Source organism: Notothenia rossii, assembly GCF_949606895.1.
Source record: "Notothenia rossii genome assembly, chromosome: 11".
Lineage (NCBI taxonomy): Eukaryota > Metazoa > Chordata > Actinopteri > Perciformes > Nototheniidae > Notothenia > Notothenia rossii.
In genome coordinates, this window is record NC_136910.1 from 8,821,382 (window position 1) to 8,837,110 (window position 15,729).

At 41.4% G+C, this 15,729-nt stretch overlaps 1 protein-coding gene across 1 annotated transcript; it reads left to right on the forward strand.

Moving 5' to 3' along the window:
* The first annotated feature begins 1,152 nt into the window (after window positions 1-1,152).
* On the forward strand, window positions 1,153-14,984 carry LOC307025731 (alpha-1,6-mannosylglycoprotein 6-beta-N-acetylglucosaminyltransferase B-like). The gene is made up of 17 exons (XM_079660587.1): window positions 1,153-1,194; window positions 2,574-2,689; window positions 6,926-7,055; window positions 7,147-7,286; window positions 9,519-9,583; window positions 9,800-9,973; window positions 10,235-10,402; window positions 10,840-11,009; window positions 11,099-11,230; window positions 11,540-11,673; window positions 12,884-13,023; window positions 13,190-13,345; window positions 13,428-13,574; window positions 13,664-13,780; window positions 13,899-13,973; window positions 14,185-14,345; window positions 14,623-14,984. Exons 1-17 carry the CDS (start codon window positions 1,169-1,171, stop codon window positions 14,822-14,824), a joined length of 2,253 nt encoding a protein of 750 aa, XP_079516713.1. The 5' UTR covers window positions 1,153-1,168; the 3' UTR covers window positions 14,825-14,984.
* The last annotated feature ends 745 nt before the right edge of the window (window positions 14,985-15,729 follow it).

A 15,729-nucleotide genomic window follows, 5' to 3' on the forward strand; every position in this document is an offset into this window, starting at 1 on the left:
TGATTTAAAAAAACAAGAATTGTGACTGATAATAAAATATTCTGGCTCAGTAAAACCTACTTGTCATTCAAAGAGGTGAAAGCCTCTCAGTTTCTCTTGCATACATTTCAATTCAAGATCTTACAACTAGAATAAACCCCCCATAGTAATAAATTACTCCCTAATTAAATATTTGACAACTGTGATATATCACAGTAAGTCAGAAGTACAACTTAACTTAGTTTTCTATAAAGTTTCCACTGGGTAATTTCTTGGGTCTATTATTATGTTTACCATTATTACATTTGTACTGTCTGTTGTCTCTTTTGTGCCGTTCAGTAGCAAAGGTTTGAACAATTTGAGCTATTTAAATCAGCTCCCTGCTTGAGTATCAATTCAACAGCCGAGGCTTATGTCTAGCCGGCGGGACTGAAAGAAACTGTGTCACCCAATGGCGTGGGCTCCATTGTATCTGAAAGGCCTGAGCAGCACTCTGGGTATTGTTTCTTTTAAAGGGGAGTCAGGTTACCTTGGCAACGGCAGGATGCCTACCCATAGGCCGTGAGACAGAGAAAAGGCACGGCCAGAGAAGGAGGGAAAGAAAAGCGAAAAGAGACAAAAAAAAGAGGCAAGATTCTTCCCAGCCCAGACTTTATTTGCTTTTTTTCAGTTTGTGTGTTTTGAGAAAGGGCCGGATGGCTGCAAGTGGGTTGGGACGGAGACCCAAGGAGGTGAGAATGTGTGTGTGTGCGTCTTTGTGTGTGTGTGTGTGTGTGTGTGTCCTGTGCTGGTTTGTTTTGTGCGCCAAGCTATTGACATCTCTCTATCTGCCATACATTGACACTGAGAGCAAATTTGGTTTTGTTGAGGTTCAGTATTACTGTCAGTCTAATGAACTTGTTTTACACACTCTGGCTGAAAAGGCTTTCATGGCCAGTCATGCTGGCAATAGCATTCCTTGAAATCTATTTATTCCTTCAGACTTTATTGCAATTCATGTGGAAAGTGTGACCATTCATTTGCAATTTAAAGGAACTTCCTTTGGTGCTTAAAGCCAACCCAACTAGAGGCAATGTACTTGTGTAACAATAGAGCAATTGTGTGACAATCACTGAGCATTTTGACCTTACAGGAGTTTGCAATGTCCTTGTTTTGACAGTGAGATCCAGCATCCTGTAAACAGAGGGCCATGCATGTTGCACTGCGGCCTCGCAGGTAAGCCTCTGTCATTGGATCAGCAGCCAGGAAGTAGTACAAATGTTTAGAGTGACTGATCCGTGTCCCATCCAAACCTTTCCCTGCAGCTTGCACTGACACTTAGCTTTATATAGCCTACTTTAAAAAATACAATTTGTACAAATACAAAAAGTACATGATTATATTCGTTATCACCTGCTTAACTTCCCAAGCATGTGACCTCACAAAGTAAAGTAAAAATATGATTTCCTGTGCAGCTTTGCAGCTCTCCTACTTTTCCAAGCAGTAAATGCCCTAAACCGAAGACATAATTATGATGTGGTGATGAGTGCTCTGACAACTTTGATGAAATGCAGACAGATACATTGAAATGGAAATAATTGGTTTGGATCTGAATCTGGAGCTTTATAGGCTCTAGGAGATACTTGAATGTTTTAGTGCTCGTTCTTGAGCTTGGCCACACCGTGTTTCTTTGGTTGAGGGTTGGTGGTTTTACTGGCCTGATGAAAGCGAGAGCAAAGTGACGGCTCTCTCTACCTCAGTTACACTGAAGCAGGGAGCAGACGCATGATATAACGTCCCATCACGCTTCAGATATTTGTTTTGACACACCAGGTTCCTCACGAAGAGTCATGGAACAACTCAGTTCCCCACATTCTCAATGTATTTGGCAAAAGGCAATGTCAAGCTGTCAGATTTTATTATATCAGATCCGCTCTTAAAGTCAAATATATGATGTTTAAAGGAGATTTATCTAGTTGGTTATGACACATATTATTAGAAGGTGGTCTTTTATGTCATCTCCAATTTGTGGCCAATAAACATAATAAGAACATAAAAGGATCGAGTCGTTTAAGCCAACTCTACTGAAAATACTGATGTCTTTTTTTTATTAAATAAATATGATGCAAAAGATTGGGCACTTCGTAAGAATGTCGATTAACTAATTTAATAAAAAATAAATAAATCCACATATTAAGACAGTTGTAAAACCTTCATTTTGGATGTTTTGAATAATGAGTTGTAAGCAGACAACTTAAATGTCAAAGTTCAAAAAGAGTTGATCATTGATTGAAACTTAAAGTAAAAAGAAATGAGCAGATAGTTAAAAAAAGCAGGGAATTAAATGTAATGAATGAAAGGTTGAGTTAGCTAAAAGTTACATAAATAGCTATTGGATATATGGTCGGAATGGCTAGCTTAAAGTACAAAATGAATGGATAAATATTCGAAATTATTAGCGTGATTACTACAAAAAATGACAAAATCCAGCTATAAATTGTGCGAAACATGGGGTACTACTTACGTTTGTCAGAAGCTATGGGGAGCCACTGATGTTCTGTATGCTGTTTGCTGCAGAATGTGACGTGATTTATCTGTGTTTTGTTTCCCTCTAGTGGATGCCTGGTGCTCTGTCTGGGCCTGTCTGCCTTCACCCTGCTGCTGCAGAGCCTCTGGGTGCCTGCAGAGATAACCAGTGAGGAACCTGCAGGGAGGTCACCGGAGGAACAAGGTAACACACACACACACACACACACACACACACACACACACACACACACACACACACACACACACACACACACACACACACACACACACACACACACACACACACACACACACACACACACACACACACACACACACACACACACACACACACACACACACACACACACACACACACACACACACACACACACACACACACACACACACACACACAGTTTAGGTTTAAATGTGGATTAAGCTAGAAAAATCATGCAGAAAACATTTAATAACATGTATTGCACCAAAGCCACGGAGTTGGAGCAGCACTGATAATGAATAATAAACACATTGCATATCCTGTGTGATATCTGTACACTAGACATTGATTTGGGAAATAGAGCAGCCGTATGCATATTTTGAAGAGATTTACTGTATTTGTAGTGGATAAGAGCTGATCAAACTATATTTGCAGTGTTGGATGAAGCTTTGTACACAATCCGCGGAGGGTCCTCTCTCATGTGTGTGACAGTTGTGGGTTGCGGTCAAGAAACTCCTGTCCAACAATTGTCTGGCTAAACTGTTTCCCCTAAAGGAGGGAATATAAGGGGGCAGGAGACAAGCTTTGTTCCTGGTTTACAAGGAAGAGACACATGTTGTCAACAATCTCGTGCAGAGTAGGTTTTTCTGTCAAATTAGCATTCTGAGGAACACATTATCATATTCTGGAGCCAAAACTCTTCCAGGCTTCTTGATAAACAAGTTATTTTTAAACATGATGAGGATTGTTTTGGAAAAAACATGCAGCAAGATCCACTCTGGCTGAGGAGATCTCATTAATGTTCAATGGTCTATTTGTTACTTTTGTCAGGAATCTTGATTTAGGCCCGTACTTGAGAGTCTTTATTCTTTACACAATTTAAATATTTTCTTTTTCACTTCAATTTAGATGGCGGGCTGAATACTGACAAATAAACCAATGTATGGATTTTGTTAAATGCATCCATGGTTTTCTTTGTGTCAAAGACTTAGATCAGATATATCAATTGTATCACATGAAAGGACTTTTTATCCAAACATCCTGATCCTTTTCTTCTCAAATTGTAGAAACATTGTTTTTAGCTGACAATATAAACCCAGTCCCTCGATAGCTCTGTGCTTTGAGGGACCCACCACGAGTTGTTGTGTACAAAGAGCCACCCAGCAGTAGTTGTGTTGGAAAATGTACCGCAGTGGGGAAGCGGTTGGTCAGCTCACACAGTTAAACTTACCAAATGCTTATTTCCAAGCATTCTGCGGGAAACATTATCCGTCTGACCGAGCCATTACATGTTATACTCAATCTTAAAATCAACCCTTTTCACCACAACCCTGGAAGTGACATGAGATAATTCAAGTTTAATTGGTGTGCTTGCTTCAGGAAAAAAGCATGTTGTCCGAAAATAGAGTTTCACCCACATTTCAGGTTTCAAGTTCCCTTAATTGTAATGTCCACAACAATTACAGAGACGCAGTTGGTAAGGAATATCATAGAATTCAGGCTCCCTTCAACACAAACAAATATGTATAAAAAGAAAAACACACAAGTAAATATTGGAAACATAAAAAGGAGCTTTACACACATCTACTCACAGCCTGCACACACATCGTTTTATAAGCTACTCGCACCTTTATACGTTTTTAAATGATGTGATCATATATTTATCTCACACAACTGGCATTAAGTTGTTACAGGATCCCGCCTCTTCTCCCCCATTCATCTTTCATTACGTCTGTGCCCATAGGGTCCCGGTGCGTTTAAGTTGTGATATGCTGAGAGTCAGCTGAGCAAACAGAGACAAAGTGACATCACCAGTCTGGTGGATTTTTACTGTGTATCACAAGTTAAAGCTCAATCCCCAAGGAAACCCAAACTCTAACCTCAAATCAACCCTAACATCACCAGCAACCCCCCAAATATAACACTCTATGTTCCTCATTCACTGCCAACGTAAGTCTTTTAACAGTCCTCCTTGCCTCATACAAATATTTCAATCAAGCCACCCTTGATCTGCCATCTCATATGGTTTATTTAAGACCCCCCGGCAGGCCTTAAAATGCACATTCACTGTTTTTAGTGTTATGTCTGGTAACGGAGTAGAAGGCTATGTTGCTAACAGAACACTAACACTAGATGGCATATCAGAGCTAAACCAAGACAAACAAGAGGTAATGTCAACTTTTAATTTAACATTGCTTGTTGAATTAGTTACAATGAGAAACAACAGATGGGTTATCTGTTATGGCCTTGGAAAACCGTTTGCTTTGCGAATGAGTCTTGTAAAATTTGGAAGCCCTTGTCTCTGAATGCACCTTAGATGCAAGTGAGATATGTTTTGCCATGGATAATCTTTCTCAGTTACTTTACATCAGTAAAAACAGGTGGAAAAAAAGCCTTGGCAGGTGAGTGTTTACAGGCTTAACCTATTATGCAAAATCCACTTGTTCATGTCTTGTATACATAAACATGTGTCCCCTCTGTGTAAAGAGATTCTGAAAGTTTCAGGAAAAAATATTCGCTCACTTTTTGTACTGATCCATTTATATAAAAACCTGTCTGAAAATCAGCTGATCAGATATTGGCCACTTTATGATGTCATAACTGTCAGGGGTGGGGAAAAATAGGACCCAAATGCAGATTGAGGAGGGAAACAGGTTTCAAAATGAAACAAAAGGCGAGCTTTATTTACAAAAGCTGAAAAAACAAGAACCCATGAACAGGTACTGTATCACGAGGTAGCATCCAAAACAAAAGGAGACTGTGACCAACATGAACGACAAATAATGAACCAACACCGAACACAGGAAGAGACAAGACTAAATACAGGGAGGGGTAATCACGAGACGAGAAACAGATGGGCAGGGAAGGAGAAACACAAGGGCAACAGGTGAACACAATCAGACAATCAGACACACCAGGGAAACTAACGACAGGGAGGAAGACAAGACACAGGCAGAACAGAATTGCAAAATAAAATCATGACAAGACAGACCAAACTAAAACCGTGACATAAAACTAAGATCGTGACAATAGCGATTTGTTGGCTTGTGTAACCATTAGCCAATCACCAACCAAGGTAACCCCCCCCCCCCCCACCTTATCACCTGAATATCCTCCTAGAGCACCATTGTGTTCTTTTTAACCAAATGTCTCTCAGAGGGGCGTGGGGAGGGGCTCCTTATTTTCATCTAAAGTAACAGACAGAGAATCAGCACTTTGGAAACAGGGCTGAAACAGAGGGGTTTATGGGATGCTGCAATGATCTGTTTGGTATATCTGAGACCTATAATATATTGATGAAAAACAGTATAATAGGGGACCTTTAACTTCAACACTACATTGTGTTCTGCATGGATGAAGCAAAGCTAATATATAGGAAGGAACTTTTTTTTTTTACCTAGTCCTACGTGATAAACACACACAAAAATAGAACGGAAAACAAAGTTCGGACTTGGAAAATGTATCCCAACAACTGTTATTGCTTGAGGTATAGTTAATCTGTATGAAAAAATACATATTTCTCTCACATTAAGTTACTTTATCATTTATTATAGCAAATATTGTCTTATTTTCCTTGTAAAAATATTGGACACTACTTCAGGGCAAGGAAAACTGAACTGCTTACATCTCAGTTCTGCTTTGAGGTAATTCCCTCTGACAAGGGGCTGCAAAGAGATGTCGCATCGTTTTAAGGGTGCACAAACCCTTAGGAAAATCTATGTAAATGTGCTGTTAGTGAATAGGAGGCTCAAGCTTTCAACCATCTATTTCTATGGTAACATTCACAAAAACAAATGCATACTGTATGAGTTTGTCTCTGTGTGTGTGTGTGTGTGTGTGTGTGTGTGTGTGTGTGTGTGTGTGTGTGTGTGTGTGTGTGTGTGTGTTGTCTCTAAAACCACAAAGCAACATGACATGACCATAAAGCTCCAGTTCAAATTTCATTAAAAAGTTCTTAAATAAAATTCCCTATATGTGACTATATGCCATTACCCCCTGCATTGAACATGGAAAATACACATAACCATAATTGCTGTGTGGTTTTTCAGCAGATCAGGCTAAGAAAACAGCATTACATAACCCTGCTGTTTAATTATCCTCAGAACACGATATGCCATGACATAATACACAGTATTACTGCTTAAACATTATGATAGGGGGTTACATTTGATACTGTACATACATGACAGGCCATGTTGTAAGTACTTTATCTCACAGGTCATCGCGGTCTTGGTTTTCGCCGCCTCGCTCTCCGTTTGGAGGCTCTGAGTACTCAGGTGCAGCGGCTGAGCAGAGAGAGGGATGTCCCCCAGCTAACCAGAGATGATCTCAGCCTGTTACTGCAGAGGTATTCAACAATATCTGCAGCCTATATACGCAGATAATAAAGCTTATAGTGTTTGTGTAGCAGTGTGACTACATGTGGGTTTGTTTGCCAGCTTTAGAAAAGACCAATTAGGCTTAGCCCGCTTGATGGAGAAGGAGCTGAAGAAAGTCTCTATGAGGTTGGAGCAGCTCAGCCGTCACCAGCACCACCAGCCCAACACACCACCCCCACCTGAAGCCCTTATACACACAGGTACAGCTCAGCACAGAACCTTATCACTTCTCATTTATCTGAAATTATAATATTTCATAATAAGGGTTTTTTGATCGTGACTAATGTCTGCATGCATAGCCTTGATGTTGAAAGACACCCTTAGTTGATCTCTTGATTTCCATGACTTGCTATACTTGTACATTACAGACTGTGCTATAGATGACTAAACTGTGTAACGTCTACAATACTTGCAATCTAACCTATAGTCACCTCATTATGTTAATTTATAATACATTTTTGCAGAAAGAACCATTATATCTCCCGCTGTCCAAACACACTGAGGCTACATTATACTACATTACATATAAGTGTGTTACGTAACCAATCATCAAAATACTAACTGGACAATTGTGGCGTAGCATACTCATATGTAGCATATATTACAAGTCTTTCAAAAAGAAGCCAAAAAAAACCAACCATATTCACTCAAACAACAGCCTATATGCAAAACATACATTTTCTACAGTGTCAGAGATGCTTTGAACAAATATTTTAAATTAGAAAAATCTAAATTTTAATAAAAATGCAAGAACGGAGGGTGCTAAAAGGATTAGATAGGCAAAGGGTCTGCTTCTAGTACACCTACTTTTCTCTGTATGTATGAAGAGTTCAGGAGACAGTTTTGTATCCAACTGTTTAGTTTGGATTTGTCATGTCTTGTTTGTCATGTCCAAATAATTAGATTTGAGCAGATATGGAGGATCTATGTGGTTTGAATAAGCCTGACTTGGTCCAAGGATTGAGATTTAGACTTAGAAAGCAGGTGTTTCCACAAATATAGCCAAATGTAGCTTTTATGATATGGTGCACTGCAAAAAGCAGTGTGTTGCCAGATCTAAATTAGAGACTTAAGGGTTCATTCCAGCTATAATATGCTTTAACATACTGACTAGACCAAATATATACACTCTCCCCTCCCTGCATGTTGGCAGCTTTAGTAATTGCAAGCTTTTCTGTGGTTTACTGCGCTGGTAGCGTGATACTCGGAGCCAAATGCACGGTTCATAGCCTCAATGGAGGGTTAACCACACAGTGAAATTAACAAGCTGTGATAATGGAGGGTGTGAATGGGGGGGTTAAAGGGCAGTGGGTGCAGGTGGTTATGGGGGATGAAGTCCTTGAATAGAAGTTTAACAAGTCCCACAGAGCCAGTGTCGATCAACTGGCCGTGGGGAGAAGAAAAAAAAGTTTACATCTACACTACGACCCTCCGGAGAGGTGTCAGGTGAGAGCCGGGTTACGCACCCTGGTTGGCATGCGAGGGGAAGTGTGCGTGTGTGTGTGTGTGTGTGTGTGTGTGTGTGTGTGTGTGTGTGTGTGTGTGTGTGTGTGTGTGTGTGTGTGTGTGTGTGTGTGTGTGTGTGTGTGTGTGTGTGTGTGTGTGTGTGTGTGTGGGCAGTGGGGTTGAGTCTACATGCTTACATCCTTTCCCAAAAAGGTAACTCATATGGGCCACACAGACACCATGCCGTGCAAATGAGGGAACACACTTGTCGACATACACACACACGCCACCCGCATGCACACAAACACACGCTTCCCCATCATCAGTCTTTTCCCCCCCTTACCCTCCACCTCTCACATTACCTCACACCCATAAAATAGGACCAAATTACCCAGGAGTCCTTTCACCAACTTGTCTACTCGTACTCTTGTTTTTGCAGAGCGAGCACTTTTTCATACAGCCTATCACTGTTTTTAGGCTTTCACACCTCGGCTGTGCCTCCGAGTTTTCTTATCTTTTTTTTTCGTTTTTACTGCGTTGTTTTACATAGTTAAGGACTGTGTATTTTGGCCTTGGCTGGCATTGTAAAAGGTTATGTTTGGTAGGAGGCAGGTTGGTCAGGTGTGTGTGAGCGTGTGTGTTCATTCCAGTTGATTGACATTGGCTAGAGATGGTGGGGGGCTTACGGGAAAGGGCCTCTGAGAACACACTGCCTCTACTCTCATGCCTCTTACATGCATGGCAGCCCCATACGTCGTGCTGTGTGATGGCTGCTATTCACTGTGAACATTTCAGTATAGAGGTTGTATATCAAAGTTATATCCACTGTTCTTCATTACTCACGTTGATTCAACTCAAATGCAATGTAATGTAACTCCACAATGTGCTTTCTGTTACTAAAGCCAGGATGGTGGAATAATGATGCATTGGAAATGAAAAACTGAACAGAAACACTGTGTGTGTGACGGCTAATATCTCACCCGTAGGGCCCAATGAGAAGTGTGAGGTGCCAACGGAACGTGCATATCCGGTGTGTGCGGAGAAAGTGGAGGTGAGAAAGTGTGGTAGCATGAACTTAATGGCTCTGTGTGTGCACTGTTAAAGTCGTATTGAAGTGTTTACCTCTAGAGTTTAATATTTAGTCCCCAGTACAGTATATGAGCTGGATTTGAAAATATTGGGTACTACAAGATGCCATGTAAATATTGTATGGTGTTAAAAGTGTGCCGTGTTATTTTGGCTGATTTAACATCCGTCTCTCTGTCAGTTCCTGCGGGCCCGATGGCAGTCAGACCCCTGTTATGCCTTTTATGGGGTGGATGGCACCACCTGCTCCATATTGACATACCTCAGCCAAATAGAAGACTTTTGTCCCCCTCGTCTTGGAAGAAACCACTCTGCGCTGCCATGGCACCAGAAAAATCACTCCTATACAAAGAAGGTACAACCACAGCGTGCCACGACACTATGGGCTAAAATTGTTGATTTTCTCAAGCTTTAGTACATTTTGAGATTACGGGCTATTTGGTTTTTAAAACATTTCTTTCCATACATTTCTTTACCTTATTGTACCCATTGTATCGTACCTACACTACCAACTATAGCGTCTCCTCTCATGATCCACTGACAAACTAAAACACTACTACTACTATTATGTACACACTTTCAGTACCTCACCGTTTTGCACTATGATTGCACACAGGCTGAGATACGTACAACTCTGAGCCCGCTGCATGCGGCCATCAGGAACAACAGCGGTCCTGCCGTAACCTTCATCCGGTCCAGAGTGGAGAGGATGTCTGAGCGATGGAAACAGGCTGCTGTGAGGATGAGACAGAGCAGCAACCAGACTGACTCCACCCAGATGAAGGTATAACCTGCAAGACATTACCACAACATATGTTTAGCCTCTGAGCTCAAATGTGTAAAAGCCTTGCGTGTACAGTAGATACTGATTTCTAATAAAATGTTCTAAAAAAAAATACTTTTCACACTTAGTTGAAACTCACTTCACATCAATATAGTAAGAAGTGGTTACCCTTTCTTCCACTTGACAGTTTTTTTAGAGGGTATTTCCAAATATTCAAATACAGCAAAATACATAAAAATACAATAAATAGTTTGGAGGACAAGAATGTCTTATGAAGTGAGCTATTAGATATCGATAGTCATGCTTAAAAAAGATTAAGGATGAAAACATGCAAACCTAAATTTCTTCTAAGCATTATTACAAGCATAATTAACGTAACAATTTATGTTTACAAGTTTATGTTGGCACTAAAACGGCCCTTACCTCCCATCCTCCAGGTGCTGCTTTATCCCGGGGCCCTGGCGGGGAGTGCTGGCCAGCATTTCGAGGCTCTAGTGGAGAGGGGGGGTCCTCTGGGGGAGCTGGTCCAGTGGGCCGACCTCAGCGCCTCCCTGACAATCCTGGGACACAACCTAACCTTCAGCACCTCACAGCAACAACTCCACAGGTCAGCACCACTGTCATATACAAATACTTTGACAAAAAATACGATGTAGTGCTTAGCGCTGTGATATGTGTTTATTGTGGTTGTTTCAGTCTCATAGGGGCTGCGCCAGGCCGAGGGAGTTGTCCAATCCAGAGGCCCCTGACCTTTGACCTGATCTACACTGACTACCATGGCCTCGCTCACCTTCAAGGCGCCATGGGACTGGCTTTCCTGCATTACCAGTACGACCACCATTTTCTATAAACAATCATGTTAATCAGTTATCTATTCTCTAAATAAAATGTCATCTTTAAGTGGCACGGTTAGAAAATGTACAATGAGCTACACATGTGTTTCAAAGTATTTGGGATAAAGATATTTAATGGTGGATAAAAAAACTTAAATAAATATCAACACATCCTTGTAGGCCGCTGAATATACATCCTGCCAAAAGTGAAAGAGGTTACATTTTAACGCAACTGTAGAAAACTGGTGTTTATCAATGTAAGAATACATTTTGTGATTTACAAATTATTTAAAATTATCTTTAGATGTCGCTTCAGAATCCTGGACTCTTTTGGCACTGAACCAGCCTTTAACCTGGGGAGTTATGCACGCAGTCATGGATATAAAACCCTGTGGGGCAGCTGGGGTCTGCAGCCCCTGCAGTACATGACCATGTTCCGTAAGTCTGCATGTGTATTTGTGTGTGAGACCACAATCAATTCAGATATGCACTACCTAATATACACATTTGCAGCTCTGATCTTTCACATACACCCTTCCAAGCATCTTCACAGTGAGAGGAGGATTAATAGCTGAGGTCAAATAAACTTGGTGCCCAGACAGAGCTTTCATTCCAACACCTCTCCATGTCATCCTTTCCCACCCTGCCAGAGACGGACACAAGCTGGACACACTGGGCCGAGAGCCTGAAACACTGTTTATTTGTCCTGCTGAGGCGGAGACAGGGATGGATGTCAGCTGATGGCGGGGAAGGGGCAGAAAGAGAGAAACAAAGACATGAGAAAAAAGGAAAAAAGCTTGAGAAAAGAAGGGGTGTGTTTATGCTTCTGTTTTGAAATGGAGGAGAGGAAGATAGTCAATTGGAGACAAGCAGTTGAAGCAGAACGGTAAACAGGCCGCACAAACATTGAAAGCAAAAGAAACGATTCCTTCTCAGCTTCCCGTCAAACGCCCACATATTGCGTGAGTTTGATCGTATCAGTGTGCCGATGCATGGCTCTGGCACTCTAATCTGATAGTGAGGCCAGACAGGTGTTAGAGACAAGTGGGGAGAAATGGAGCTGAAAAAGAACGAGGAGGAAATAATGTGCTGCTGTACGGGTGAACGAGGGGAGATTTGGCTCTTTAAACGTTGAGAAAGGAGAGAATGACATATCCCGCACACCTCCCCAACACACACACGTTTTACAACTCAATGTGATGCTTGCACACACGTCCACACACACCTTTGCCAGCACATTCCTAGTAAAGTAAATACTCATCTTTCACACCTTCCTTAGTGTGTCAGGTGTCAGCTGCCTGTTCAAACAGCCAGACGTTAACCTCTCATATATGTCGACTTCTCATTTCCTTTAACAGCTGATTTATACACTTCACAGCATGTTTTTCCTCTCGCACAGAATTTGAATCTTAACAATTGTTCAACTGTTATGTTCTGTTTGTAATGTTGCTGATACTCTTTCCACACTGCTGCTTAGGGTGCAAAGGCATTCATTGTTTTAAGTTAATAACTCACAAGTAAAGTTATACTATAGGCTACTATTGGAAAACTGTGTTCACTAACTAGCTTTCATCGGGGTTTGAAATGTGTGCATGGGTTCAGACCATAGACGTTGAGTATAATGTCCTCTATCTTTCTGTCTGTTTAGCTCATACTCCTGATAATTCCTTCCTGGGTTTTGTGAGTGAAAAGCCAGTGAAGGATGTGAAGGAAGAAGAGCTGGAGTCAGACTCCAACAGGAAAAACAGGATAGCAGTCGTCTACGGCAAACAGGACTACATGTGGAAGGTACAATGAACAGTATGGAAAGCATCTGTATGGAGAAAATCAGTTGTAAGCATGTCAAGAAGCCAGGTTCTTCACCGTTTTAGTGAAGATTTCAACAATATTTTGTACATGCTGTTGTTAAGATACTTTGTGTCCTGTATGTTATTTATATGTGTGTATATACCAGGGTAAATCTGAGTATGTGGAGGTGATCAGTGAAGAGCTGGAGACCCACGGAACAGTCTATCAGCCTCCAGGACTCACATCAAATCTGCCCAGCTTCATCAGAAACCACGGCCTACTGACTCAGGAACACTTCCTACGACTTCTCCGTGGAGCCAAGGTCAGATAAGAGAACATATATAAAAAGGTGAAGCAACTAAATCTGAACATTATTTGAAGGTTATCTGCTGCTTCCCTCTCAGGTGTTTGTAGGTCTTGGGTTCCCTTATGAGGGTCCAGCTCCAATTGAGGCAATAGCTCTGGGGTGTGTCTTCCTTCAGCCCCGATTTGACCCGCCACACTCATCAGAAAACAATGACTTCTACAAAGGCAAGCCCACCACAAGACAGGTAGATTACTCCTCAAACTCTAGATTTAAATACACATATGGCACATCCAATATTTAAATCTAAAGAGAGTAATTCACTTTGGATTCCAGATCTCCTCCCAGCACCCTTATGCCGAGAAATTAATCGGCAAACCCCACGTGTGGACTGTGGATGTGTCCAACAAGACTGAAGTTCGGGAGGCCGTCAGAGCCATTTTACGCACAGAGGTGGTGACCTGAAAAGAAGCGGTTTTACTGTTTACACATGTATTCAACCCCACACCTTATAATCCTATACATTTCAGTGGCAGTAGCAGGGTAAAAGGGCATGTGTATGTTTTTGCAGGTGAAGCCATTCACTCCCCGAGAGTTCACATGTGAAGGAATGCTGGAGAGGGTTCGTGATTACATTGCACACCAGGTACAGAGATTTAGCAGTGTAGGATAGACCTGTTGCAGTTTTTTTTTGGTGCTCTTTTTTCCTCGATAGATTCCTGACACGGCTTAATAAAAATCGGTACAATAGCTGAACTTCAAGAGAGAGTTTTTGTGACATTAGAAGATGTTTTCAGAAACCATTTAGTTGTAAATTGAGTCAAATGTTCAACTTTCTTCCTCTCAAATACCTCCAGGATTTTTGCAGTAAATCTCTTCCTACTTGGCCACCAGAATGTGCTCTAAGGGTGCACCTGGGTCCCCTGGGTCAGTCATGCGAAAGTGTGTGTCAACGGTCCTCCCTCGTGTGTGAGCCGGCTCTGTTTCACCACCTAAATACTCCTGCTGCATTCGCCCGGTAAGGAATCTGCCCACTGTACAGGTTGGGAAAAAAGACAGTTTAATAGAAGCTAAGAGCTGAAAAATAAGCAACGTAAGGGACTTTGAATGTGAGATGACTGTAAAACACATGCAAGTGCGTTATGTCGTGCTCTATACAGCTGTTAATCAACTTATTTTAGCATTCAGTATTGATGCTCCTTAATCAGAATATCAGACCAAATTAATAGCAACTCGATAACTAAAATGCTTTAATTACACCAATATATATGCTGCTTTCATTTCCCATGTTATAGACTCAAGATAGGCTGCTCCAGCACCAGACAGGAAGTCAACCACCTGTTTCCTGCCTACAGCCCTTGGGGTCAACAGTGTGGCCTTCAGCAGGATCCTCTGTTGTTCAGTTGTGCCGGGTCCGACCTCTCTCAGCGCAGACTGTGTCCCTGTAGAGCTCACCTGCCTGGACAGGTGGCTCTGAGCCCTGACTGCCTCTCATAAACACTATCAAAGAACTCAGGAAAAAGCAGAAAGCGAAAAGGATGATGATGGAGAAAGTACCAAAGAGTCATCTGCAATAAAAACTGTATAGGAAAGAACTGATCTCGACCAAAGATAGCTTGCTCTCCTGCCAATGGTTTTGGAAGCTTTGAGGTATGTTAGTTGATATCAAATCGTGATTTTTTTTTATTACTCAGGAACCAAAAAACAATTGAAAGTGTTTTTAAAGAGTTGAATGATTAAATTCAAGGCCTGGTGTCTCATGGAGAATAAAAAAACCTCTTTGTAGCTTTTCCTTGATCCCTTAAGCAAATAGTCTTTAAATGAACGCAAGCTGCACTTTAAGGAAAAAGTGTTTATTTTTAATGGATATAGTTAGAAGTGGCCCTTATGATTCTAAAGCCATTTAATTCTCTCCACTTGCTCCAGATCGTACACAGTACAGTGCACTTCAATATTATGCTGAATAAGTATCTAATCATTCATATGCTTACAGTAATGTATCATGGTGGTCAGCGTTGCATGGGATTACTGCTCATGTAACGCTCGATGCATTGCTGGCTGCAGATATTAGCCCGGGCCTCGGAGGAGAGCGGGTGACAGCTTAAGTGATGAGCCTCATTATCTGAGTGAATCATGGATAACCTCTGGATGCCTTTGGGAGGTCATAGCCATATGACCATGATTATATTGTCATATAAACCATTGGTTCCCAACTTTGGCTTAGGAATCCCCCTCAGCTCTGTTTAAATCCATGCCCCCCGCCAGTAAAGGCAGAACCTCACTGTTTGTCTTTCAAACACATATTTTGCGTCATTTAGACCGGGAAAAAAGTCACCGAAGGCAGGATTAATTATGTTTTCTTGAGTTACTTTACTAGAAATTATGATTTTGCTCATAACAGA